Source organism: Rhinolophus sinicus, chromosome 17, assembly GCF_057876585.1.
Source record: "Rhinolophus sinicus isolate RSI-liver-muscle chromosome 17, RSI-T2T, whole genome shotgun sequence".
NCBI lineage: Eukaryota > Metazoa > Chordata > Mammalia > Chiroptera > Rhinolophidae > Rhinolophus > Rhinolophus sinicus.
Genome location: NC_142517.1, coordinates 195,222,774 through 195,250,511, shown reverse-complemented (window position 1 = coordinate 195,250,511; position 27,738 = coordinate 195,222,774). Strand labels below are relative to the sequence as shown.

The 27,738-nt window shown below is 43.8% G+C and overlaps 2 protein-coding genes across 3 annotated transcripts in view; both read right to left on the bottom strand.

Annotated features, from left to right (window-relative positions):
* Window positions 1-293: 293 nt before the first annotated feature.
* On the bottom strand, window positions 294-3,034 carry RPL37A (ribosomal protein L37a). Its single transcript, XM_019727070.3, has 4 exons — window positions 2,925-3,034; window positions 2,423-2,551; window positions 1,793-1,875; window positions 294-562 (listed from the first exon to the last, which is right to left on the bottom strand). The coding sequence occupies exons 1-4, from the start codon at window positions 2,925-2,927 to the stop codon at window positions 499-501; spliced, it is 279 nt and encodes a 92-aa protein (XP_019582629.2). The 5' UTR covers window positions 2,928-3,034; the 3' UTR covers window positions 294-498.
* A 5,686-nt stretch (window positions 3,035-8,720) lies between these two features.
* Window positions 8,721-27,738, bottom strand: part of SMARCAL1 (SNF2 related chromatin remodeling annealing helicase 1) — a 50,605-nt gene continuing 31,587 nt past the window's right edge. For both annotated transcript variants that reach the window (XM_074312945.2, XM_019727054.3), the window contains exons 12-18: window positions 24,088-24,306; window positions 18,240-18,310; window positions 14,951-15,053; window positions 13,477-13,659; window positions 12,247-12,347; window positions 11,165-11,261; window positions 8,721-9,028 (exon numbers count right to left, since the gene is read on the bottom strand). In XM_074312945.2, coding sequence (XP_074169046.2) covers window positions 8,789-9,028; window positions 11,165-11,261; window positions 12,247-12,347; window positions 13,477-13,659; window positions 14,951-15,053; window positions 18,240-18,310; window positions 24,088-24,306 — 1,014 coding nt within the window. In that variant the 3' untranslated portion in view covers window positions 8,721-8,788. The remainder of the gene's footprint in view (window positions 9,029-11,164; window positions 11,262-12,246; window positions 12,348-13,476; window positions 13,660-14,950; window positions 15,054-18,239; window positions 18,311-24,087; window positions 24,307-27,738) is intronic.

The window sequence follows — 27,738 nt, the reverse complement described above, 5'->3', positions numbered from 1 at the left end:
GCCGGCAAATCCTTGTGTGCAAACTGAAAAATGAAGTGCAGCTATTTGCAAAATTTGTTCTGAAATTCTAATTGCTTCACACCGATTTCTGCAGACACTGATACAATGGTCAAACAAAATACCAAAAGAGAAAGTATGTCATCCTACCTTTAGAAACATTAAGAAAAATATTAACTGTGATTTTAAAACAAGTTTGCACTATTTTAACCAATGTATCTCAAAGGAGTTGAATTGGCAAAAACAAAAAAGCAAAACAAAAAACAACAAGTTACAAAAAAGCTAAGACACATACCTAGTCTGTAAGGCTTATATTCTTATGTCATGTATCATTTGGCTACTGAAAAATTAGGATTTTAATCTCCAAGTCTTTTTTGAGAAAGCAAAATCAATGCAATGCAAACCGTAACATCTAATTAATAAAATTAACAAACCAAAGTAATTTTGTTACATAAATTAACCCATTTATTCTAGGCTAGCAAGGTTTCAATTGTGGAGCTTCTACTGGTCTTTCAATTCCTTCAGTCTTCTGATGGCAGACTTTACTGTGACAGCAGAAGTGGTGCTGGAAAGAAAAACAAATTTGGTTCCGACATAATTAACTTGTTACATGTGAAATGGCTAATGAGCTTATCTGCCTCATTTTTACATTACAATCTTAACGATGGCATCCTTTAAGAGTCATATCTTCAGGCTCTTGCAGAATTAGATAGACAATATCATGCATCCGATTTCTCAAACAGAGCATAAAAAAATAAACTTGGAAATACAGTTGCAAGAGGCTGGCCTAAACTTATTAAAAGGGAATGAACAAAATGTCAGAAGAAACTAATAAATTATAAGATGGTACAATAAATAAGTTATCAAGAAAACATCTAAGGCAGTACAGAAGACTAAAGTACATTTTGGAAAGAGCTATTAAAATGACTACAAAAAATTTTACAAGACTCAGGAACTGTATCTGAAAAACACAAGCCCACCCCATATGGTGGGTATATGAATACTAATTCATTTTACTGTCACAACCAAAAGCACCCTAGTCCCCATTTTCCCTCTACTCTCATCAAAACCTCACAAGGCGCTTATATATCCATAATTCATGTCAACATTTTCCGATATTTTACAGCGTTTCAGTTTTAAATGTAAACGTTCAACCACACCAGCCAAATCATTTTATATGAAGCTGGTTAATATATTAGACAGCACAAGTCAAGACAATGGCCAGAGAACACCTCAGCCTTCAGGGTCGGCAATGAATTCCAAAATTAGAGGCTTTAGCTTCCAGAAATGGACAACCTATGAGGCTGCTCAATCACTAACCAGCATACAGAGGTCAATCTCAGCCATGACCACCTGGACCTTGTCAGGATCACAAAGCGGAAGAGATCCAACCAATACTGTTTAGAATGGCAAAGGTGTGGTGGTCCAGATAGCCTCAAGGTTCCTTAGACAGTAATAAGCCAACTGACCTCTTCATTTTTTATAAAAATTTGCAATGCATGTTAAGGTTCCGTATAATTTCAGTCCCACTAACGGACCTGTACAATATCATGACAATGATGGCCCTCCCCTAATTATAAAATTCGAAATTAACATGAATCAGACTTTATTTCAGTAGTTTCCTTTCTATTCTTTGACGTAACTGAAAACAAACCGTAACTCTCGAGTCCTGAAGAAACAAAAGCATCCCTACTTATTTTAGTCTTTTAAATTATTAAAACTAGCCCATACAGCGTTAAACCTGGAATACGACATGGTCCGCACACTTTCAAATACCACAAAGAAATGGACTTACTTGTAGGTCCAGGCACCACCAGCTACTGTTTTCATGCAAGAACCACAGTGCCAGATCCCCACAGCTCGTCTCTTCATCTTGGTCTGTAAGAGAATCAATTTCCTCTATGAACCAAATAAAAGCCTTTTACCTTACGAACACGCTGGAGTCTAAGCTACAGTAGAAAACTAAAGTTGGCGCATTTAATTGGGTTATGCGTGTTTCTAATACCCTGAATTCTCGAATGCAAAATTTACAGTCATCGTGCTGGTACGGCCAGGGATTATGAATGAAGAACCCCCTCCCCGCAAAACGACAAAAACAAGACTGCTGTAACACAGTCCTTTTGCACACAGTAAACATACAAGTATTAAATGAAAACCTCTAGCAACACCACTAGACAAAACTGACAACTATTTCCCACAAAGCAGGTTGTACTCACGCTGGGACTCTCTGTCGAACATTTTTACCCTTTAGCTCCCAAGTGTCTTTTTTAAAATGAAAAACGTTTTACAAAATCTAAAGTTCGCAACAATACTCCATCATAACTGATGAAACAGCATGAGCAGTTCTAACTGCTGTTTCTTTAACACGGGCCTCACTACGGAAGGCAATCTCCGCTCCCCCTCCCCCGCCCAGAGACCATCTTACTTTGCCACAGAAGGAGCAAGTGTACTTGGCGTGCTGGCTGATTTCAATTTTCTTCACCATTTTCCTGAGGGAGGCGCCATAACGGGTCCCGTATTTACCGACGATGCCGACCTTCTTCGTGCGTTTAGCCTGTTAAGAGAGAAACCAGCGACTTTAGGACCCAGATACGGAGACCCCGTCCCCAAGTCCCGGTGCCTCGGTAACCTTTTCTCCACCTCCTCAGGCCCCTGCCTGTGCCTAGCTTCCCCATTCCATCCCGACGAAATTTAGGCCCAGGGAGAGTCCAGGTCCCGAGGGCTCCGTTAACGCGGCCAGGATGGACCAGGACCCGCCAAGCCGCCCCGCCCCTCGCCTAAGTCCGCGTCCGAGAGGAGTTCTGAGGGCACAGAAGCCGAGGACACAGGACAGGGCAGGCAAGCAGAGATGGGTTAGGACGAAGAAACCAAGACAAAAACAGATGCAGGCAGATAAACTTGTAGGCCTCACCGGGACCAACACTCACCATGTCGCCTCAAACCAGGCCGGAACCCAGAAAGGAAGTGAGGCAGTGCGCAGGCGCAGTTTAGGCGGTCGAGCGGAAGTGGCGAGGGGTAGGCCAAGCTAGGATATGAGCTCTATGATCCGGAGGTTTCCTCAAACCTGCGGCCTTCTGGGGAATGTGGCACGCAGTCTCTCCGCCAGGTTTACCGTGATTCACAAATAGTAGCAACGAGCTATAGTGGAAGCACCTTAACCCATCCACATTATTTTACACATATCTCACAAAACCCTGCAAGGCTGGTACTATTTCCTCCATTTTATGAATAAGGAAAAAGGCAACTTTTAAGTGACTTGCTCACTGGCTCTTGGCTTAGAGATGTGCTTACATCTTATGATTCCAAGTCGCATTGCTTTCTACATTATACCTTCTGAAAGCAGCAGGCCTTGTGCAGGGGGCTGGTATAGTGTTGACTGAAAACCAAGGCTCCACTCCGATGTACTATACTAATGTAAGATGTTACCAACATGGGAAATTGGGTGAGAGGGTATACAGGTACTGTCCTTACTGTCTCCTCAATTTTTATATAAATCTAAAACTCTTCTAAAAAATAAAGTCTATTTTAAACAACCACCACCTAAAGTCACCACAAATCACCTCCACGAGGGCAAGGCCAATGTGTCCACCTCTGCAACCCAGGACAGCAGAGCCTGGCACTGCTCTGCAGCGTGGATACTTGTTGAATGGAGAAATGGTACCTTGCATGGTATGATGTTGAGATGGGTTTGTAAAGGGTTTTATTTGTGCTTCTCTTCTTTACAAGGTCGATCTCCTTATTTTAGAACTGAAAAAGGCTTTAGAGATAATCTAGCCTATTCTGGAAACTGAGGCCCAGGGAGGTTAAGTGACTTGCCCAAGGTCATGTAGACAATAAATGACTTCCAGACCAGTGCTCTACTATATCACAAGATTCAAGCTGTTTCCTCGGTTTCAAAGTGGGTATACACCTTATAAGATTCTTGGGAGGATGAAATAACATTTGTGAAGTGCCCTAGTGGACATTTCTAAGTGATTGTTAACTGTTATTGAGATGATGATGGTAAGACCTGATTTCAATGTCTCGATACCTTTTCAATCCTGTTTCCTCTTCTGCCATGCTCAGGGGACTACAACAGATCTACTTTCTACATTCCCTTAATAATATGCCCGTCTCTTTTCTCAATTTCTTTACCTTGGATAAAATGAACCTATTACAGTCATAGCTACTGCTACCTAAGTTTCCCTCGAGGGAGCAGGATGCCCCTACCACAGACTTCATGTAGCCTTTGCTTCTTTAGGGTGAAGAATAGCAAGGGGCCCAGGGAGCAAGTCTCTCCTTCCCCAATAGAGAAATACACTGCAGTTGGCGGCGGAGCGGGGCTGATTCCTGGAAACCTCTCCGCCGATACTATACCCTGCCTCCAGAAAATTATAAATTAAAACAAAAATGTATTCACATTGATGCAAACAAATGGGACTTGTGGAAGGAGGGTTGAGCACAGACTCTAATGTTCCCGTCTGTGCTTCCTGCCAAGCAGTGGTGGCTCACTTGTCCTGGGTGAGTGGGTAAGCACGGCCAGCCTCGTGCTGGGGCAGCCCAAGCTGAAGTGAGCTCTCCTGAGCTGGATCTAGAGTCTAGTTCAGATCATCATTTAGCACATTTACCACATCCCCACCCCGTCCCCTGCATGAATAAGAATGCAATAGACTGGCTGAAAACGAGACACTCTGTAACAGGAGGACATGTTTCACGTTCAAAGCAATTTTGTCAAAACTGAACAATTCTTTTTAAATAGCAAGCTTGAGGGTGTGCAAATAGCACTCTCATGAATCAGCTCTCGGTGGCTTCAGAGAATTGTGCCTCTCATAAAATCTCCATTTGTCTTATCTGTAGGCTAGTAAATTTCCACCCCTATTAGAGGACCATCAGGTGTAGAGATGGTTAACTGTAATGTGTATCCATAAAAGTCTCAGTGAAAATCTCTATTGAGTCACTCCTGCTCCTCAGAAGCACTCAAAATTCACTTTCACCTTTAGAAAAATAAATACGTTAAAAGTTGGCTTCAGAGAAGAGTTCTTTTAGCTGTTGAGTCAACCAGTTCTCTTGGGGCCACATGGAGCATTATATTCTTGAAGGAAATCTAAGGTGCCAGCATCATTGTGAATTCATGTCATGCTGGAGATAGAAAGGGCTCATTCTGGAGACCCAGGCTCCATGTTGTTCCTTCACTTCTGGCCTGAAGGGCTCTTGCTTGCCCTTCACTGAAGTGCCTGGTGGATACAGAAGAGCAAAGTCTACACAGAACTGTTAAGAGCCTTTTGTCCCAGCTCTACAGGGAAGAGCTGACTCAGCAAGAGGGGGGACAATGTTTGCCAAGACCAAGACCTGGACACCTAGAAAGAATCAGGTGTCTGAAATGAATTCAGCATGAGGATTCTTTTCTTTCTCACTTCTCTCCACAGATTTACTTTAAATGCATTCTAGGTTTTTTTTTAAATGGAGATTTCACAGAGCATTGACACAGGTAATGCAGCCATCAGGATGGGAGTTACTCTGCAACTCTTAAAAGAGATAAGATAGCAATGGCCAAATAGTTTATGTGAAATAAGCCATTTTCAGTACAATTTTTGTAAAAACAAATTCTATGTAAAGTCCTCACTTAACGTCATTGATTGTTTCTGTGATTTTAAGTGAAAAGATGTATAAGGACACCAATTTTACCATAGGCTAATTGATATAAACAAGACTTAAATTCTTATGGCAGCTCATCAACATTATAATGAAGATGTAGAATGAAGCGATGTTTATTCAAGGACCTGTTGTATGTTTCTATATAATTGTATGCTTGGGGAATGTATTACCAATGGCTCCATCCCAAATTGTTTATATTGGTTATTACCTTTAGGAAGTAGGGCCATGAGTAGGAGGGATGAGAATGTAAGACTTTCATTTTTTACTTATACACTTCTAGGTTAATTTTTACATCAAATTTATCACAGTGAAAAAGGCACTGCAGAGCAGCATGGAAGGGAAATTCTTTTCAATAAGTGGTGCTGAGATAATTGCATATTCATATGGGAAAAAAATTAACCTTGACCATACCTTACCCCATGTACAAAAATAACCTCCAGGTGGAATGTAGATATAAACATTAGAAGCACAACAATAAAGCTTCTTGAAGATATTAAATAAATAACCTTGGGGTCATGATTATACAGGTGTTTATTTTGTAATACTTTGTAAAGCTCTAAATTTGTCTTATGAACTTTTTATGTATTATATTTCATCCCCAAAAAGAGGGATGAAGACCGGAGGAGGAATACCTGGTACTCAATAAAATCTGTTTAATGGGTTGGGGGGAATGTGGCAGAGAGTCTTACAAAATCAAGTAACTGTTGGCTGTCATAATACCCAAAAGACTGTGCATCACAGGCTTCTCAATGATTTCCACTATGATTAGGCATCAATTCCTTTGCTGAGACCCCCGCAGGAAAACGCACAACCAAAATAAAGCGTAAGTATGAGACACTACTCCAATGAAACCCCTTTAAGCTTCCAAGCCATGTTTTACCTTATAATCTTGAACTTGGTAAGAAGTGGAACCATGGGGTAAAAAATAAGGTTAGACGTCTTTTTATCCTCTTTTCAGTTTAAATTTCACCTAAATAGAGCTTCAGAAAGCATCAAGGTTCAATAGACAAGAATGCACAGAGAAGGCAAACCTTAGCCGGCGGTGAGGGGATGGCACCTCCAGTTCTGATTCTCAGCTCTCCCTCTGACCTAGAAAAAGGCTTGTGTGAAGCCAAGAAGACACAATTAATTCAAGCACAAGTGGATCAAAGCTAACAGGATCTTCCTTACGCTGGTCCCAGGGACAGAAATTAACCAGGGTCACTCAGGGTACAAGACTCCACTTAATGACCCTGGTAAGGGGAAGCAGAGACAGTGTGAGTGGACCTGGGGGGACTTTTAGTAAAAAATTGTCCCCTTTATGGGGATAATTGATGACAGAGACAGGAGTGGAATGAGATGGGCTCATATTTTCTTCATTCTAACTGACATTTCCAGAAAACATGCTGGCTGCTGGGGTGTATATGTCTGGATCGAGCTGCCAAGTACAGGAGGAAAAGGAGTTAGTGTGGAAATCCTTCCTTAAACCCACAGGTATCCACTCTCTATATAAATAAATCCACGTGTCTTTTACTGAATCACAGAAATGGCCGGGTGGATCTCTATAAATTTCAGAGGTACATTTCAGACGGTATAGTTGAAAACATATAGGCTACAAGGTATAAATAAAATTTGCTTTGGAGGAGCTCAGGGACATCTCAGAGAAGAGTTTTTCTCCAGAGCAGCTGAAACTGAGGTTCAATTAGAGGCCTCAGATGCAGGCTCAACAGGCCACATTTACTAAAACCACAGAGGAATAAATAGTGGTTTCAAATACAAGCACCAAATTGCAAGAACAAAGGGCAAACCCTCCAATGACAGGCACTGATCTGGCACCTTGCAGTATCATAAGGGCCACTCTGTTTGTCAGGCTCCGAGGTGAACACAGCCAGGATTTGTTCATTTAACAACGATCAGTGAGTCTCCTAAGCAACAATGGGTATGTGTGTTTCAAAATCATCTACACACTTCACTTTTACTTTTGAAGCAAACGCATTGATCTATAAATAGGTCATAGATCGCCTAGCTACATTCCTGGAGTAAGGGGGAACTATTAATAGAAGTAAGGAATGAGATCCTATGATCTCATTCTCTAAGCCATTTAAAGAACCTGACCAAGCTCCAGCGGAAAAGCTGTACCCAAACGTCTCTGGACACCCTGAGGGGTGTTGAGTGAGCAGCAGGTGAGTGTCTATTAGTGTCAAATACACATTGGATTTTGAAGTATGGAAAAAAAATAATGTAAAGTTTCTCAGTGACTTTTTAGTAGCGATTACACATTGAAAAGACAATATTTTGAATATATTGGGTTAAATATTACTTATTTGATCCCTCTTTATCTTTAAAAATAATTTACCAGAAAATTAAAATCACATATGGGGCTTATGTTACTGGACAGTGGTGCTGCAAACCCGGGGTTAGCCAACTGTGGTCTGCAGGCCAAACCCTGCCCACCGCCTGTTTTTGTATGGTCTGAGAGTTAAGTATGGTTTTTACATTTTTAAATGATTAAAAATAAATCAAAAGAATAATGATTTGTGACATGTAGAAATTATACGAAATTCAAATTTCAGCGTCCATAACAGAGTGTTATTGGAAAAGAGCCGTTATCGTTTGTTTCTGGATTATCTATGGTTGATCTGGCATAACAGCAGCAGAGTTGAGTAGTTCCAACAGAGCTGTCCTGGCCCTTCAAGCCAAAATTTTTACTATCTGGCTATGCACAGAAAAAGAAACCCCTGCTCTAAACCCTTAATTTTTAATCTTTCTTCTTAGGATATGTAACTATTGCCTCTCCCATGATATGATAACCTCTGCAGAGGTGCATACTTTTTCTCGTGTGTTTGGCGAGTTACTGCCAGCACCTAGAACAGTGCCTGGTACGTAAATATTTGGTGAATCAATACATTTTCAAAGTCCGTATTTCGGGGAAGCATCTCATTATTTAAAGAACATGAATTACTACTACTACAACCTACTGTCTGCTAATAAAGACCCAAGCAAACCCACATTGAATGAGGTTGGAAAGGAAACGCTGATCCTGGGCCTGGTCACTTGCTACGGACGGAGACAGAGACCAGCACCCCTGTAATGCCAAGAGGAGCACAGGCTTTATAAACAAAATGTCTTCGTTTATTTTAATGAATTACATGATTTTCAAATGCTTTTTTTGCCCCTCTTACAGGGGAGAGGTAAAGCTGTCCCAGTTATCAAAAAATTCAAATCTCCTTTTCTTCAGTGGACTGCCCGTCAGTGCGCTTTCGTCCAGCGGGTCTCCTGTGTCCTGGGAACTACTTCCTGATGTTCCTGAAGCACTTCCGGGGTCAACGGACTCTGCTGCCTCGAGAAACGCCTCGTCGTTTCCATCTTCCTCAAAGGACTTCTGGAATAGGTCATAGATCGCCTGCTGCTTTGGGTCCTTCATCAGAGAAAGAAAAGGAAAGACAAAAGAATCCAGGTTCCACACTGACTTCCTGCTACCGTGGCTGTTGAGCGCACACACAGGTGAGGGAAGGGACTGCACATTTCACATCATCAGCTGCTGTATGATGCTGTGAGCAAGCCAGCTCAGTAAACTACTTGTCACTAAAGCAACCTCACTGCCTTAGTGTCTGAGCTCTTCTGTCCTGCTCTTTGGGTAAAGAAAAACGACAAGAGAGAGAAGTGGTTGTCCTTTCAGATGGAAGTGATACTAAAGACCATTAAGGTCAGCCCCACGCCGTCCACATGTCGTCCTCTAGGGTCTTCTCATCACCTTCTGAACAACTGCAAGGTCAAGGAAATGCCACCACGCAAGGCAGCCTATTCCAAGTAGAAATACCTGTTAATGTGCATTTGATTATGATGATGGTAACTCTATGTGCTAATTTGGGCCAGGCATAATTAATGGAAGCAAATTCAAAAATCAGATTAATATTTCACTTCCCCTCTCAGAAGGCAGGATATCTTAGTGAGACATAACCTCTTTTGCTTTTGTCTCCTACATAGGAGTCAATATTTTCTTTTTCTAGTAGTTGATGAAATTTTCAGCCCTATTTTAATAAAAAATAAATTGACCTAATTATTAGTCACAATAAATATTGATCAACTCCATTTATATTATCTTGCACCTGAAATTCAGAGTAACTGAGGATAAGGCCAGTATGAATTAATGAATTTCTATTTGTAACTAAATAAATAAACTCTTAAACTCATTATCAGTAGCTGAGAATCCTTTTAAAATAAGGCTCTTTTTATAGGTCATATAATAACCAAGGCTCTGCTAAATATTTACCATTCAACTGAATTCAACTCTCCATTTAAACCCATGATCTCCAAGTCTTAGTCATCCCAATAATTACATTCGGAAGAAAGGATTTAGTTGCTAAGTAAATGTAAATGAAAGACCGATCCTCAGACTCCTAAATCTTAGTGTCACCTATAAGATTTTGTTGATTGAATTCAGCCTCTGATGCTTGGCAATTCCACAGGAAAGACATGGCACCTCGGCTTTCTGACAAGCAATCCTAGGGCCCCTTTCTGTGTGAGGCTCAGACCTCTGTCCAACCTCTTTTATTAGAAATGATTCCCCCTAAGGAGTCGCCCTCCAGCAGGCAGTACCTCCCGGGTCCTCACCTTCCACGCCAATCACCTGAGCAGGTGAAAGACAAGGTTTTGGAAGTCTTTGTGCCTCTTGCTTCTCTCCAGTGAGTGACATTGAAACGGAGAAGAAAGAGGCTGTGGCAGCAATTGGGCCGAGTGCTAGGCCAGGGCAGGCTTCCTGGGCACTGGCTGTCCTCTCTGGAGGCCAACAAACTTCCTCTCAGCACCTCTGGCAAGGCCCACCTGGCCATGGAAGGATGCTCACTGGCCTCTTACTCTCCTTGATAATAAGAATGAATGCTGGGCCGAGTTGGGAAGCTGTCTAGCTTGGGATGGCTTCACAAGGCCCATAACTGTGGGCAAGTCTCACTGTTCTGCATGTCTCAGTTCACCCTTCTATAAAAATGGGAGGCACTGAGAATAAAATGCACCGACAGAGGGGAAAATATGTTATAAAAAAGCAATACCCGATTTTGAACATTCCTTATTCTGTGCTGGGGACATGTCCCCAGGGCTGCCCTGCTATGTGGTATTGCTATGTACTTTCTGCAACAATTCAACAGTTGCCACGGGGTGTTTTCTGTCAGTTCCTAATGGCCTGATGGAAGAGGCAGCATTTGGAACCCTAGTTTTATGAGACTCTCTGAGGGAAGGTCAGAAGTAGGAGTTGTCGGGGGTGGTTGGTTAGCTTAGTTGGTTAGAGCGTGGTGCTGATAACACCAAGGTTGCCAGTTTGATCCCCGCATGGGCCACTGTGAGCTGTGTTCTCTTTTGAAAAAACAAAGTAGGAGTTGTCAGTGCCATCACTTCTCCATAAGGACGCACAGTGGATTGAACTGAGAATGCTGCAGGCTCCGGGGCAGGGCGAGGCCCCAGGAGTGATTCATATCTTCCCACTCTGGACCCACGGGCTGGGCGGGCAGCTTAGTGCCTCCCTGTGCCCCAGTGGCGAGGAGTCATGTGCTGCTGTTACCTTGCATACGAAATCAGTGGTTTCTGTCATTTCTGAAAAATTGCTCTCGGAAACCCCGGCTTCACCCAGAATTTTCATCTTCTCTTGAATCAAGGGCCTGGTGGAGAGAAATGAGCTGCAGTGAATCCAACCTGCACAGAAACAGCAGACTGATGACAATGAGACCACCCTCCCTGTTCTTGGGGCGGGGGGCTGCAACATAGTGTTTCACATCTTTGTATCCCTCAAGGCACAGTGCCCATCCTGAAATATCTGCCTCCTCTCAATGGTAAGCCACCCCATTTAGGGCTCAGATCATCAGATTCAGAATACTTTCTGAGGGAAGATGTGTAGGAAATAAATGTTGCCTCATTACAACTAAATCTTGAACTTGGTCTTGTTTGGAGATGCCCAACTAACAAGTCCACTAAACCAACCCCGGGCAGTAGGGATGAGCTGCATGTCCGGCAGTGCCAAGACCCCTCAATCACAAGGCTGGAAACAGATGAGTGGTAGAAACTGAGACAATCAAGAAACTTAGTATTAGGAAGGGGGAAAGTATCAAGAAACTTAGTATCAGGACTGGGGTTGGGAAGGAGCATTTTGGGATTTTTTGCTTAGATAACAGACATGAACCCCCAGCTCTTTGACGAAGCACGGCATGGCCCAGAGTGAGCCACTTTCTCCTGATGGCCCAGCAGCTATAAGATGGCCTTATCATACCAATGCGCAACATAAAGGGGAAAGGGGGCTGTCACCTGTCTCAACATGCCTTCATGGCGCGGAACAGAGTGTTTTACAAATGCCATCTACATTTCACCACAGCCATTTCTCCTCCCTGTCTCAAGACAGTGGGAAAGGAGCCACAGTCCCTGTTCCTACAAGATTTGCTCCTGCACCCTGCAGGTCAGCAGTGAATGCTGGGAAGGAGCCAAACATGGTCATGATGAAAGTGGGAAAGTGGGAGGGCATTCCTAACTGATGTTCTGTGGGGATCCCTGAAGCCTATTGCAAAAAGCAGAAGCAGTTAGAGAGCAAAGGAAATACATAATCTGTGTCAAGCCTTGCTCAACCCCAAGTGCCGGGCCAGTGGCCGGCCATACCAAATGTAGTCGTCAGCCGTGCCTCTCGCCACGAGGTAGTGGATGCCCACGGAGCTCAACTGTCCAATGCGATGCACCCGGTCCTCAGCCTGCATCAGCACCTATGAGGCCCGGGGATCAGGTTGTTTGTAGGTCAAGGCCTGAAGCCGCTCAGCCCAGCGCAGCAGGCAGCCCCTTGCCCCGAAGCCCCACCACAACCCTTCTTCCTCAGAGGACTTCACTGCCGTGTCATGTGGTGGAGGACCCATGAGCCTCTCCCTACAAACGACCTGCCATCTGCCAAAAGACAGACCCAAACAAAACACTGGTCAGGGAATTAAATCTGCAGCTGGATAGCTGGGGGTGACCTTTCTGTGTCGGGCACGGTACTAGGTGCTGCAAAGGGGACGCGAGCTTTGCTTCTGCCATCAGGCTGGGAAGAAGGACAAACCAAGGAAACGTGGCATACATCCCTTCTCCCTCTCCGTGAACTAAAAACAGTTATCTCCCAGCTACACAAACATGTTAGGAGGTAGGGTAGTTTTTGATATGGTGGACGCCCTACAACCAAGAGCACTGTCTCCGTTATAAAATGCCCTCCACCTGGACGTCCCCCCATCATTAAAGCAATCACCTGTGTGTGGCCAACGACAGCAACTCTATGTGAGAACATGAGGGGAAATCAATTCTTTCTGGAGCTCAGGAGAAAACGTAATGAGTCCAAACAAATGTCTTCTACCTGCTGTCCCAGTTCTCAGCTAATCAGATAAGGCCAGTGGCACAATGATCGTGTTCAGGGAACACCCACAGCGGTCGCCCTGTTGTGGCCCCTGTGGCTAAGGCAGCTCACAGGGATGGTTACTAAAGGGGGCACAGGGTGGAAAGCCAGAGGGCTGGGCTGGGGCCTGGGGCTGCCACGAGCTTCCCTTTGGTGACACATATGCACCTGAGCTGTCTGTGCCCCAAATGCCTCATAGAGATGTGACTTCTACGATTCCTCCTATGACTTCAGTTTTCCCATTCAGTTTTCAGGCGGAGTCGTCCTACTACTCAGGGTTGCTGTGCAGACCTAACAGCTAACCAACAGATGTGCGCGTCTTCACTTAAAAGAGGTTGGTGGAAAGCATAAACATGCTTATGAGGGCTAATGGAAACCGACAGGAGACGACACTGGCAGCAGGGACAGCTCTCAGAGCCCTGTCTTCCCCACTGACACCAGCTCCATCCACCCCATGGCCATGCGTCCCATACCCCTGGGTTCCAGAACAGCTCGGCGAACACCACCAGGTTGGCCGAGGAGAAGGTGAGGCCCATGTTGGCAGCGGTGATGGACAGCACGGCCACGGCGTGCCTCTCGAACAGCTGGAACTGCTGGCACAGACTCTCTCGGTCTGCCGAGGAGGTGGAGCCATCGATGCGGATGTACTGCACCTTCTGCGGGACACGGGAGGGAAGTGAGGTGGGCTGCCGCGGTGCCCAGAGGCTGCAGCTGCGGTGCCCAGAGACTGCAGCCGCGGCTCCCAGGGCAGGAACACGCTGCTGCTCGGCCGCGAAGCCGGCTGGAGCATCAGGCTGGTTACTTGGTCCTGTCTTGTCTTTCCTTGTCTTTCGAATTGAAATTTGTGTTGAGATAATTGTAGATTCCCAAGTAGCTTAGGCAATAACACAGAGCGATTCCTTGTACATTTTGCCCAGTTTCCCCCAGTGGTTAATATTCTGTGAAACTATAGTGTCATATCATGACCAGGATACTGACTTTGATACAAGCCACAGACCTTCCTCAGATTTCCCGTTACTTAAACTCGTGTGTGTGTTCTACACAATTTTATCACCAGTGTGGGTTTTCATGGATCTGCCTTCACAGTCAAGATACCGAACAGTTCTAACACCACCAGGATTCTCTGTAGTCCTGGTGACCATGCCCACCTTCCTCCTGCTACCTCAGGCCCTAATACTCCATCCTACATTTCTAAAATGTCTCATTTCAAAAATGTTACATAAATGGAGTTATACCGTGTGTATATCTGGATAGGGGACAAGTAGGTGTTTGTTGTTTTTTTCTCTGTACTCTTCTGTATTTTTGAAATATTACATAAAAAATGAAGGAAGACAAAAGGTAATTTATGGTTCAAAATTTAACCAAAAAATGTAAAAGGGGGTGAAAGTATGATGTATTTAGTTTTAATGAACATCCCAGGAAATCCCTCCAGATATTTTTCACTCAATTTAATGAGGATCACAAAACTCTGTATTGAAGTTGGCACATGGCCATGTACAATGAATAAAACCACCTTGATGGTAATAAGGAAGAACAAAAGGGAGAAAGAGGAGAGGACTGTCATACAAATACCTGTCTCCACCAAGGAGAACAATTTCTGCTACCTCTTTTCTTGTCAATTTTCTAATTATTGACACAGAGTGATGGGGGACCCACTGGGAGATGTTCCCAAAGCAAGATTTCTGGGATATCCGTACGGAGCATGGAGGAAGTTAAATGACACTGCTGGGAAGATATTCTGACTGCACTGTGGTTCCACGAGCAAGAAGAATTCTTCAGGAAGTCGTTAGCAATGTTTCTGGAAACCATCAGGAGTGCCGATCACTCCTCCAACTGAGGAGGGATCAGCATTCCTTTGCTGATGTGACCTCAGACTACTCAGAACAACTTAGCAGCCGACACACAAACAATAAAAGCATCCTGTGTGAAATTTCAAAGGGAGCTTACCTTTCTCTCAAGCTCCTTGGTAATTGCATCCAGAACCATCTTATGGTGGGCAAACACTAGAAACTTCTCTTTTCCACTTTCCAGCAGGTCCAGGATATATTCACTACATTTGACAATGAGAACACAATAAGTTAAACCTAACACTCACCCAGTTTAGGTTAATTCCTGAAAAGTGACTGTATCTGTAGCAGACACCTTCAGGGTACCTGTCCTTCCCGGCCCATTCGCTCCCTTCTCTGAGAGCGCACCTCTCCCCCTTTCCCTCCTGCCAGGTCACTTGAATAAAAGCAGCAAAGTTAGGAGCTGTGGGGAAGCAAGCTATCTTTTGCCAGGTGCAGGAGTACTTCCATACTTTTTAGTCATCTCTCATACACAAATAAATTGAAGTATCTGCATGTTTTATGTGTCTTTGATCTGTTACTGAAACATTCTTATTACCTGGGATCATAGAAGATAATTAACAGTTAGCACTTTGCCTGCCATTATCTTTATAATGAGTTTTCAATACAAATTGAAATGTCTGTAGATCTGAAAATGCCTAGGCAGGGGATTTAGGGATTCTTGACAGTAACCGAATTTCTTCACTAATCATACCGAAGAGATGGTCTGGGAAAGCTGTCCAGCTTCTGCCCACATCTGGGCCAGCAGTTAAGTCAGCAGTAGGTGAATTCTTTCCCGAGGCAAAGGAATATGGGGTGAAGCACCTAATTTGCTTGGTCTTCATTCTCCCTTTAATTTACTTCTCTCTAATACCTACTGTTTTGTTGTTGCTGTTGTTGTTGTTTGACTTCCTGCACCTTACCTTACCTGAGGACTGCAGGGGAGAGAGTTACCCAGTCAGCATACGCTGGAAGCTTCCCCGGGACAAGTACCCTGCAGAGGGTTCACAGTCCCAGAGCAGCTCACTGCTCCTGCAGGGTGGCGGGAAGGTGGCGGGAAGGTGAGCTTCCGGGGACACAAGGAGCATTTGCTCCACCAGAGGCCATCCCCACACATAGTCGTGTCTGGGCAGAGAACAGACACTGCCCTCCTCGGAGAAGGACACGTGTCAAAGGTTTCCTGTTACAGTGGACTGTCCTCTATACATCTAAGAATTATTTTGAAACAACACTATGGCCAACCAGGGTATGGATTTGAGTTCCATTTGTGAACTAAATAGACTCTAATTAGCTTGAGACATAAAATTTGCCATGATCTAAGCAAAAATGTTGATTGCTACCACATTAACAAGTCGCAAGGCCATGAAATCCATGTGGGCAACTCAGTCACCAGAGGCCCCCATTTTCCTAATGGCTCTCTCCCCTTTACAGCTCAGCCATGGCTTTATTGCTCTGCCCTTCCCTGCGTCCCTAAGTTACCAGGCTAAAAGTATTTGCCTAACCACAATAACCCTGGCTTTTGTATTGAAAGATGCCCCTTAAAATGAAAACAAACAATAGCAAAAAAGGGAAGAAAAACAACCAGCAGAGGAAATTGTGGTTTTAAGAATTATAATCTAATTTCCACCTCCTAGCTGTGTTTGACTGTGAAGTCCAGAGATTTTCATGAGATTTACTCAGTTTCTGCACTTAAAAAACTGTGCCAACATGACTCATTCTACTGATTTCACAAAGAGGCTGTAAATGTGAAACAAGTTAACAGATGTCAAAATTGTTGGAACGATAAAGCACTACATAATTTATAACAGAATTGTGAAATAGTATGTGTGAGGTGTGGCATGGAATGAATGCTTGTGTCAAAATATTCCTAAATGGGAGGGTATGGAAAGGTAGAGCCTATGGCAGGTGATGGAGTTAGGGGTCTTCTCATAAAAGAGACCCCAAGACAGCAGCCATGTGAGGACACGGTGAGAAGAAGGCTGTGTACGAGCCAGGAAGAGAACCCTCACCAGACTCTGAATCTGTTGGCGCCTTGAAGTTGGACTTCCCCGCCTCCAGAGCTGTGAGAAACAAACGTCTGTTGTTTAAGCCACCCAGTCTATCAGTCTGGAATTTTTGTTATGGCAGCTTGAATGGACTAAGACAAGGCATTACCACATTTATTTACAAGGTGGCAAAATGATTAGATTTGTAATTTCTAAGAGACATGGTCGGTTCTGGGCCTGGCACTCAATAAACCCTGAGTTTTGTAGGTCATACGCTGAGAGAGCGAGGGGAAGGACCCACACCCCTGCCATCTGTTATTCGGCAGCATATGAGAAATGGGAAGGTGGGGACAATTCAGATTCGTTTCTGAGAGATAAGTTTCCAGGCCATAAAAACCACATCTGGAGTTCATTAGTCTCATCATAGCACCATAAATGAAAAGGGCAGTGCCCAGAGGGTGGAGGAGAGCTGGCCAACATTCCGCAGCCTTTGTGGAGAATCTTAGATTTGAATACTGCAGAGAACTCACTCTCTTACCGCATTTAGGGGCACAGAGGGAGAGGGGTGAGGCTGGGAGACATGGCTGAGTGAGAGGGTGGGGTAGGCTGTGTCTCCACTTGTCCACAGATCTCGGTCCCCGCAGCCAGTCTGGCACCGCTCAACCCACACCAAATCCATTCTCATTGTAATTTAATCACTTGCGCCATTATCCTGCCCGTGTCTCCCATGAATGTTAAACAATAAAAAAGTCAAGCAAACTGCACATCATTAGACTTGTCTCAAGTTTCTAAGAACCACAGGGATACTTGAACATGAGTGGGTTTTTCTTTCTTTCTTTAAGAAAGGCAGGCAATTGAGATTTTTTTTTTCCAGTCAGTGAATAATTCTAAGAATAGAAATTACTTCAGCTTTAGTTTATGAGGTGGAAGGAGAATTAGGCGTGACAATGACCCCTTGCTTGTATCTTTTGAACAAACTTTGAAATTCTCCTTTCTCTGTAGGTAAATAATGGCTGAAACATCATGTCTTTGGAGAAGACCAAAGAATCACCCAAGGCAGCTTCTCAGTCTTTTATGAAAGCCCTAATTTTTTTCCTACAGGCAAGTGAGAGGAAAACTCCCCCTTAGTGTTTGGGTCACCCCACCCTCCTCATACGTGGCAGCAGCTCCAGCTCATTTGGGTTAAGCCAGGATCTCACAGGGACCCAAGCACATCCTGGCAGCACTGCGGTCACAAGCCTTCTCATGCCTGTGGGTGATGAGGCTGTGATGCCCTAAACCTTACATATTTAAAGTAGCTGTAATTGGAATCTGATCATTTCTTACCGAGCAGTAACACCATTCTGGCAGACTAAGACACAGGTGTTTCTTTCAAAGACGAAAGAGAGAGACAGCCAGACAGACAGACACTTGGTGACTACTTACATGACAGATGGGATTTTAGCTTCGGCTGTTCTGTTGAAGAACAGAAGGAGGGCTTCTCTCTGCTGTCCTTTCTGTAGAAAGAGAAGTCGAGAGTTTCAAGTCTCCTACTCTGAGAACTGTGTGCTAAGATGACATAATTATGGCCGCTATGAGCTTTACAAATCCTAACACCAATCACCAGAGCCAGGAGACCCTGACTTATGCACTCACTTTAGCCAAGCCACAGGAACTGCCTGAACTCTGGATTTGCCATCGGACACATGGCATAACTGTTACTCTGTCAGCCACTGAGAACTGTTGTGAGAATACAATGAAGCAAGGAACATGAAAGTTCTTTGGAAAGGCATTTCAGGTAGGGTTCACCATACACACCTAGCTCACGTGATCAGCTGAAATGCAGCCTTGCTAAAGACACCTATTTACTATAGCCTGGGGACAACATACACATGACACTAGCCCACCGTGTTTTTGCCTCCCCCTGTTCCTCTGCCAACTTACTGACCAAGCTCACCTCCATCGAAGACTTGCTGAATCAGTTCCCACCGACTCCAACCAGTTTATTCTAGCATCATCTCAAAACCGTCGCTCACGGTTTCTGGCCTGTTTCCCACGTAAGGTAAGTGACTTCGCAGAAGAAACCATGTTTTCTTTATAGTTTGCATCTAAATAAATCCTAATAAAGAATGCTAACACAGGAGATGCTCAGACAGTTTCATAATGAGGTACATTTACTATCACCCTGGGCTCCCAGAGATAAAAGATACTCTCGTTCCCATTGGTGGGGCACCATCTCCTTCCACTAGCAGGCATGGGTTTACAGAGGCCCCCATCTTCTCGTGCCGGGGCCTATGAGGCCAGTGACTGACACGACAGCCTCCTCATGGAACAAAGAAGTGAGCCAACAAGAATAACAGCTGTGGTCCAGAACTCCTTATTCCTGGGCCCTTACTAACTCAGGAAAGCAGCCACAGCCAGACGGTACCTTAAATTATTGATACCACAGATGGTGGAAAATGCTGCCTAGTCAAAAGAGCTTGGCTTTAAACAGCATCTTTCCTTTAGGTCTTGAGACGAGAAGGAAGGAAGATACCCAGGAACCACAGGAATCCGTGGGGGCACTGACCCCTTTCACTTCTACATGCATCGTGGCAGCAGAGGCCACTACCCCTCTTGTGTGGTGACAGTAGTCCAGCTGAACAACTTAAACCTCCTGGGAACTGATATTGAAGGTGCAGCTCCCTGGAAGTGTATGTGAACTTCTCAGCCACAGACCAGTTTAGACGGATGAGGCTCTGGACACACAAACTCCATGAAGTCCGTTCATGTACCCTCACAGGGTCCCTTGCAGCAGGTTAGGCCCTCTAACTTAATGTAGTTCCTAGTAGGATATGCTAAAGAGACAAGCCAGGGTCCTTATGAGGACCTCACCCGCTGTAGGTGCAGTGTCTGCCTCAAGCAGACCGCACCTCAGGCACCCTCCGTCTACAATTTTCCTGCTGTGTCCTTCGGAGACTGTTGTTACTCTTGTCATCCGTCCCACCCACATTCACTCACTCCCCACTTGCTAATAAGAAAGGGAGAGGGCAGAGCAAACACAAGGAGAGACATGGTGAAAGGCACTTTCGGAAACCTTGCCCCAAGATGTACCACAGAGCTGAGGCGAGTATGAGGAAACAAACACCTTTACTGCACACGGGGCCCCCCGTGGCTGACCTTTTGGGAATCATTTGTCAATGTGTGCCAAAGACTTCAAAATATGCCCAACTCTACGATCCAGAAACATACTCTTTAAAATTTATCCTCATGGAACCATCGGACGCACACAAGTTCACATGTAAGCCACTTTTCCAGTGTGGTATGACTTAGCATAGTGAACAACGGAATTAATTTAAATGCCCAAGTAAAAATGGCCGGCAAAACTATAATATAGTCACGTGAGAACACACTATGCAGTGTTTAAATATTATGTCTTAAAAGAACATTTAACAACATGGAAAGTGTTCATGATATAGTTTTGTAACCTGTTTTCTTCCTTGCTTGGTATATGTTTATATGATCCGAATTCTGCTTTTAAACTGTACTGGGGGTGCCAAAATAATGTATACACATGATTTGTATTCATCTTTTGTTATAGGTATATATTGAGTATTACAATTTTAATACAGTTTTTTCTTTTTTAAAAACATATATATATATATATATATATATATATATATATATATATTTTTTTTTTTTTTTTGGCACCCTCTGTATATATTGCTTATTATATACATAAGGTTTATATATACAGTATATGTTTACATATGTATATATATATTTTAAAGCAAAAAATATTCATACATTTTATAGCAAAAATATGCTGATATATGCAAATGATATGTGCTGAAATTATGTGATATAAAAGATAGGTGAATCATTTTTATAGTATAGTAGTAAAAATGTTACCTATTGTAAGTACTTTCTTTTATTTTTCAGATTTTATACAACAGACACATTGAATTTTTAATGTGAGAGAAATCAATAGTTTTATCTTTAAAAAAACCAAAAACCAAATACCTCCCTAAAACTCAGTAGGCAGAATACTAGTCCATTAATGATCTCACTTCTTTTGCCAGCCATGGACCAAGAAATTTTAAATAACCTGCAATTCTTTGTTCTTGCTTCCTAGACTTTTATTAAATTGACCCAGTGGGGTTTCGGATTTATTTTTCTATGTTGGAAATTTGAATGGACTGTCAAACGGCAGAAGGGTGAACTGATATTGTCACCAGGAAGTCTGCATGGCCTTGTTCCATTTTGCTGCTTGGGGTCTTGCTGATCAAAAAAAAGGCTTTAGACAAAAGATGATTAGAGCCAGCTTTTCTTAGCCTGTGAAGAGATATCTATTATTTCAGCTCAAAATGAGAAAAAGCTTTCGTTGTACATAAATTGGCAGCTTCACCTTGGCTTCTGTAATTTAAAGCTTTTTAAAAAATGTCTTCCTCCATGTGGGAAGGTGTGAGGGAACAAAGACAAAAAAAATCAGTTTTTGACAGGTCAGCACTGCTTTGCTGGAGCCACCATAATGTGCAAAATTGCAGGGAAACTGGGCCTAAAAAGGAACGATAAAAATGGTGGGTGGAGGAGTGGCTTCCTATTGATTCACAGGCCTCCTTATTTGACTAAAACCATAAAACCATGATTCCCCATTTTAACTCTTGGCTCCGGATTCCATTGCTGGTCCAGGCTAAGAAGGAGCGTTGATGGCCACCGAGTCCAATGGCCGCGCCAGCTGACGCTGGCTCCCCTTCCTGAGCTCAGTCAGCGCGGTACTCCTGATCCGACACCCAGTGTACAGAGGCACCAACTGGTGGCTTTCAGAGTAAGAAAGCTTCTGATGGTCCATACCGCAAAGCTCCTAAATGTATTTTCTCCTTGGATTTTCCATTATAAAAATGAATTTAAAGAACACAAAGGAGAACCACATTTTCAAGGATTTATCTTACTGTTAGAAAGAATTCAGTATCTGGCTTCAGCATCTTGCTGACGGTAATAATCTGTACCAACTCAGTTTCTCTCGTTCAGGGACAACCCTTAATTTTCCTAAGACTCCATGGAAGCAGACAGCAACTCTCAAGCACGGAACTGAGAAGAGCTCTAGGTTTTTTCTCTGCTGGATTCTTGAAGAATTACAGTGCAATTCAGGCTTCATTTTCCTAATCTGCAAAACAGCATTAAGATGCTGGGACGTTGAAGAAGCAGAGATGATAATCACCGTACAGGTGGGGTTCTTTTTTGAGCAGTTGGTACTCTCCTGATGTATTTTTCCAGCACCAAGCCCAGGACGCAGGTCATGCCTTCCTTTTTTTAGGTAAGAAAATACCAAAATATACCAAATAATTTAAGGGATTTGCGGAACTACCAAAAGTCATAAAACACCCAATATTCCTGGTTTCCATGATTCAGGCTGGTCAATTTCACATCATTGACTATAAACTCAGAAATGCAGCCTTCTGGGAGATTACAAATTCAGAAACGCAGGCTTCTAATAGCCCTCTGCTATCATCTTTGGAAAGAGCCACTCCCTAACTTGAGGAACTATGCAAGTTGACAGAAAGTTGAACAAATGCTTTCAAACCTTGCTGCTCTAAGTACAAAATTCCCATACTTCTATTTCTTTCTTTTTCTTTTTGGCCACATCGCACAATTTACGGTTGCATCTTAGCCAGTTAATAGTATTTTTGTCCTCGATTCAAAAGCCCACTTTTTCAGTTGTCTATACTGGCTGTTTTCAACATGATTCAGGAGGTGGACCATGTATAGGCAAGGGTGTTCGTCTCTGGGAAGTCCCATGAAATACCGGCAGACTTAACTTCTATCACACACACGGGGACTAAAACATAGCATTTGATAAATATTCAGATCTTTGCATCTAAAAGTATGACATGTCTGAATTTTTTCTATTAATCTCATATTTGCTGTACTTACTCATTGGCTTTCTTATCTGGTAGAGTTCACTAGCAGGCAAAAACTAGTAGACATTAAATATTTAAGAAAGTTATAAGAAAAAAAACACTGAGATGAAATTTTCCATATATTGACTTTTTATCTTTAGAAATAAGAAAAGATCACCAAGACTGATTTTAGCAACAGAACACTCTGGTTCCACTCATGGATCCAAGGAATACAATCTCAGGACTGTTGGCCTGTACTTCCACATCAGCGTTGTGGATCTTTGTTTGCAAACTCCACAGCAAAAACAGATGCCTGCTCATTTCCTCCAGACCATCCAGATTATTGTATGTATGTAATACGACATAGATTAAACACAGCTTGACAATTGACCCATGCATCCTCTACGCTACCCTGTTTTCTTAAAAGTTACCAGTTAGTCTGGTTCATCACACGGTAAAATAACATTTAAAAAAATCATGCATTCTGTCTCTTGTGATTTTATTTATTTTGTAATCTCCCAGAAGGCTGAGATCTCATTTAGGTCTAAGTTTTTTTATATAGGGTAATATCAAGCCTAGATAATGCTTTATGATAATGCCAGAAAATGTCAATGCTTGTTATTTTTCTTGGCAATGAAAATTGCAAGGTTTGTCCCAAGAGGACAGAGAGGGAGGTGGTGTAGATTACTTTATGGTACTTAGCACAGTAAGACACTAACGACAGATATAAAATGAAAGTGTTTGGAAAGAAATAAAACCACCATAGTGGAAAGAACCCTAAAATATAGGGTAACAGGCTTGAATACAGCCTCAGCTCTGCCACAGAGAAGCCACAGGACCTTGGGTGAATCAGTTTCTATGAGCCTCAGTTTCCCTGTATTAAAATGGGGATCCTGCCAACTTCCTACCAACCATATATGACTATAATTAGGAAGCAAAGGGTTAAGAGGGGTTGAAAACTCGACTTCGTTAAGTAACTGTCAACTTGTTATTTTGACTAAAGCACATGACATGGGATGGTTAGAGGGTTAACATATCTATCAAACAAACATAGAACTAATTTCTAACAACTGTTCCTGCACCGAGGCAGTCTTAAAATATACTAAGCATAAATTCCAATTTTCTTTGAGGGAGTCTGAATATATATATCACCATCCTGCACTTGCCCTGGGGCTTATTTTGATGACCATCCATCAACAGCGATCTACAAAAAACTGCAAATTAATAAGAGATTTTCGAAGTAGACCAAGTAGGCTGAGAAATGCAACGGGCTCACCATCCTTGCCCAGGGAGGTGGGAAGAAGTTACAGAAAGGCAAGTTCAGAGCGCTCTGGGTAATCTCCACAGAGCCCCTCCCGGGAAAAAAAACCCTGTGAACACAACTTCCAAGTCCCCACCTCCAGCCCCGGACTCACAGATTGGTTCTTGGTGGTCATTTCCTTGGCGGCGACATCCAGGGATGCTCTGAGCGTGGCACTGATCCGACCTGGGATGACCACCACCATCTTGCGCTGTTTGGCTGGCAGCTGGGACAGGACATCAGATTTGAGGCGTCGCAGCATGACCGCCTCCTCCAGCAGGAGCTTCAGCTCTCCCAGGTTGGAGGAGCCTGAATAATCCCATCCCCAGGCATGCTGTGGAGGAAGGACAGACATACAGCCCGTTAGACTTTCCCAGGGCCACGCTAACAGGGCTGTCACCTCCAGGTAGGTTTCTCTTTGCACACCCTTCTCTTCCCCTGGCTTTGTTCAGAGAATGTCAAGTGGCTTTAAAGAATGAATAAAACCCCATATGCGAAACAGAAGGAAAAGGGAAAAAGAAGTCAGGGGTGAAGTGAACCAAAAGCACGCATCACGGCGTTCTACAATTTGGCACTAAGCTGTCTAGCAGCGAACGCAAGAGGTCAGCGGTCTGGTGTCCATTACATTAAAAAACAAACACGACACCAGCTTGTCAGACTATTCCTGCACACTAAATACGGAAATGCTCTTCGCTAGGGCTTATACTCAAGAGTCCATCGTGCAATAAAATAACGAATGCTGTCAGTAATACCTTCATCGGATTTGACTTCCAGGGATTTAAAAAGCTGTTGGTCCTCGGTGCGGGTCACACCAACACAACCGAGAGCAATGTAGAAAACGCAATTGCGGGTTGGTGGTGGGATGAACGGGAGGAGCCAAGAACACAGGTTTTTGCCAGTCTGGCTGAAACGAGAGGTGGGCTGCAGAGTGCCCAGCAGTCCGTCATAAACCTGGTTCCCTCATTCAGTAGCTCATGGGAGGCAGTGAGCAAGAAATGTCTACTCCCTGCCACGGAGCTAGAGGAGATGTTATCAAATCAAATAAAAACCCTATCTTTCAGACTGATTTCTACAGTCTTATAAAAAAACAAACAGGGAGCCAGGGTATCTACGTCCTTATATTTTTAGCCACTCATCTGCCCTCCTGCCTCACTCTCCCCTAGACTGTGAAATACCGAGGGTAAGGCCGAGCCTCACTCATTTCCGAGGGCCAGTGGACCTAGTATAATTGTGGAGACGTGGCAGGTGTCCTATAAACCTTTGTAAAATAGAGAACACAGAGACACTCAAAGGTGGGGAAATAAAACGATCAAAAAGTGCTTCTGTTAAAAAAATACTCTGAAATCAACTGGAAGTTCTCAGCAAATGCCTTCATGGTATGTGGTCGAAAATGAGCTCAGCACGGGCGCTCTCTTCAGTGGCTTCTGCTAACGCACGAAGGTAGCGCACACACACACACACACACACACACACACACACACACACACACACAGCAGCCCTGGCCGGTGCATTAGATAAAAATCACGCTGGGAACAAGTGGGTATCATAATTAATTTGGATACCATACTCCTAAATTCTGATATTATCTGCTCTTAATCTTGCAGACTAAAACCCAATAATACCAAAAATTTTAAATTGGACTTTGGAATAATCACAATCCAACAAGCTTTTATTGAAAACTTACCACGTACCAGGCACGGGGTGAGGTGGAAAAAGGACACAAAGATGAAGAGGGCATCGTCTATGTTTGTTTTACTGGATGGCGTGTGTGTGGGCGGGGGGGGGGGGCCGCCAAAAGGAGGGAAAGGGTGAGTTTGAGAATGGATTGAGAGACGGAGCGATGGTAGCAGGGCACTAGAAACACAGAGGGGGCAGTTTGGGGAATAAAGGCAAAGGCCTCCATCTTGAGGCCCTCCTCTCACCAGATGAGCATTATTATCCCATGGACCCAGGTGGTCGAGGAAGAGAAGATCCTTTTTCAGAAAGTGGATTATTTGCAAATAGGACAAAGGTACAAATCACACATGAAGATTTTATGGGACCATGAAAACTATATACAATCAATCTAATCTGGATTGATCTACGGGGAAAGTGCATTACAGATTTTGTTAAAGAAGTGTATGGCTTTAAGTAAGTACATTTAATAACTGAGAAATTGCCTGTCTCGATAAGAAGCTAAATATAGTTTGCAATTAACTTTGCAAAGCACTACAATTTACATTGTAAGTGCTTTGTCTGAATTTAAGTAGATGTTTTAAAAGTAATTGAAAAGTTTTATTTTCTTTTAAAAATTATTTAAAACTAAAGCAGAGCGTCTTATTTCCCATGAACTTATATAGCAAAGTTCCTGATCAAATGGAATGGGCAAGTGGGTAAGTAAGCTGCAGCCACTTCTCCAAAGTGTCAGGCTCTTCGATGTAAATGTAACAGCAGCTCGGTATGTTTGTGATTTTATCACAAAGCCGGAATCCTCAAGGTCTGAATTAACGAGGATTTAGAGCCCTGCTAGTCCTCTGCGGCAGGGGCACTCCCCTCAGGAAACAAGCCAGAGGAACTCTGGATGTGGCTTTATTAGGGTGTACAAAGTGACAGCAGAACAAGTGGGGACAAGGAGACTCAACCTGCACTTGAGAAGGGGACCAAGTTTGGTGTTGGAATTCAGGGCCACTAGAGCCTCACGGGAACAGAGTTTAGGAGTGAGAGAAGTCTGACCTGGCTGTACTGGTGAAGGACGAATTCACTGCCTTGGCCTGGGTTTTGAAAGTAGACATTAGAAGAGAAATTAGTGAAACCTCCCTTCTGGTTTTCAGACCACGGGTGTTCTGGAGCCTGGATTAAAGAGTTACTTGAAACTCAGGAAGAAGACGGGAGCCAGCCACACCCACACCCCAACTGTCAGCAATGACACCAACTGGGACTTCTGCTTCGATCCATCATAGCAAATCGAGTCCCCAGCACACCAGCAAACAGCTGAGCCGTGTCCCACTGGGAGGAAGAGAGCGACGGAAGCACTAAGCCAAGGAGGACTGTGTCTCTTCCCACAGAGAAAGCAGCCCAATCCCAGAAGAAAGCAACGCAGCTGACTAAGGAAAAAATGAACACCCACGCAAACAAGGAGCCGATTCGCTGGGACATCCTTTCTCAGGTTATTTTTGAGGAAGAACACTGGAAATGCGCACAGGCTTTGGCCAATCTGGCTATGGCTGTCTGACATTGAGTGACTCCCAGCTCAGGCCAAGAAACATGCAGCATTAACACACTGCTGACCTGGAGGGGAGACAGGCAAGGACAGAGAGAATGTCCTAGGAGCGCTGGCCATCTGGGGATGGCCTGGCTCCTGGAGAGACATGGCCACGAGGCCCAGTTCAACCTGCAGAAGGCAGAGAGGAGCGCGAAGGAAATGAACGAATTATACAAGCCTCAGAGAAAGACCTCTCAATTGCTTGGGGCAGAGCCTCCTTGGCCATCCACAGGTCGAACCTATACTTTGAAAAGGCAATCGGCAACGTCATTCCTGCCAGGGGTGACAGGATGTCAGCTCTGAGGAGTCTACGTGAAGAAACTGAAGCTGCAGGAGGATCCACACCCAGGTTCCTCAGCAGTTGCAGCCGCCCATTCTATCTGTTTCTTCGTTCACTGACATCAGCCCCCAAACTGCAGAGGCGAGTGTCTTACCAGCCAAGGATTATGCCACATCTGGAGATGCCCAGCGCAGGAATCTACAAAATTCACCTGTGCAAAGTGTGGACATCATGCCCACTGTGCA

Coding starts and splice junctions, on each gene's coding strand:
- RPL37A (XM_019727070.3), bottom strand. Junction 1,876..2,422: donor CTTGCTCCTTCTGTGGCAAA/GTAAGATGGTCT, acceptor ATTCTCTTACAG/ACCAAGATGAAGAGACGAGC. Junction 563..1,792: donor GGTGGTGCCTGGACCTACAA/GTAAGTCCATTT, acceptor TTTTCTTTCCAG/CACCACTTCTGCTGTCACAG.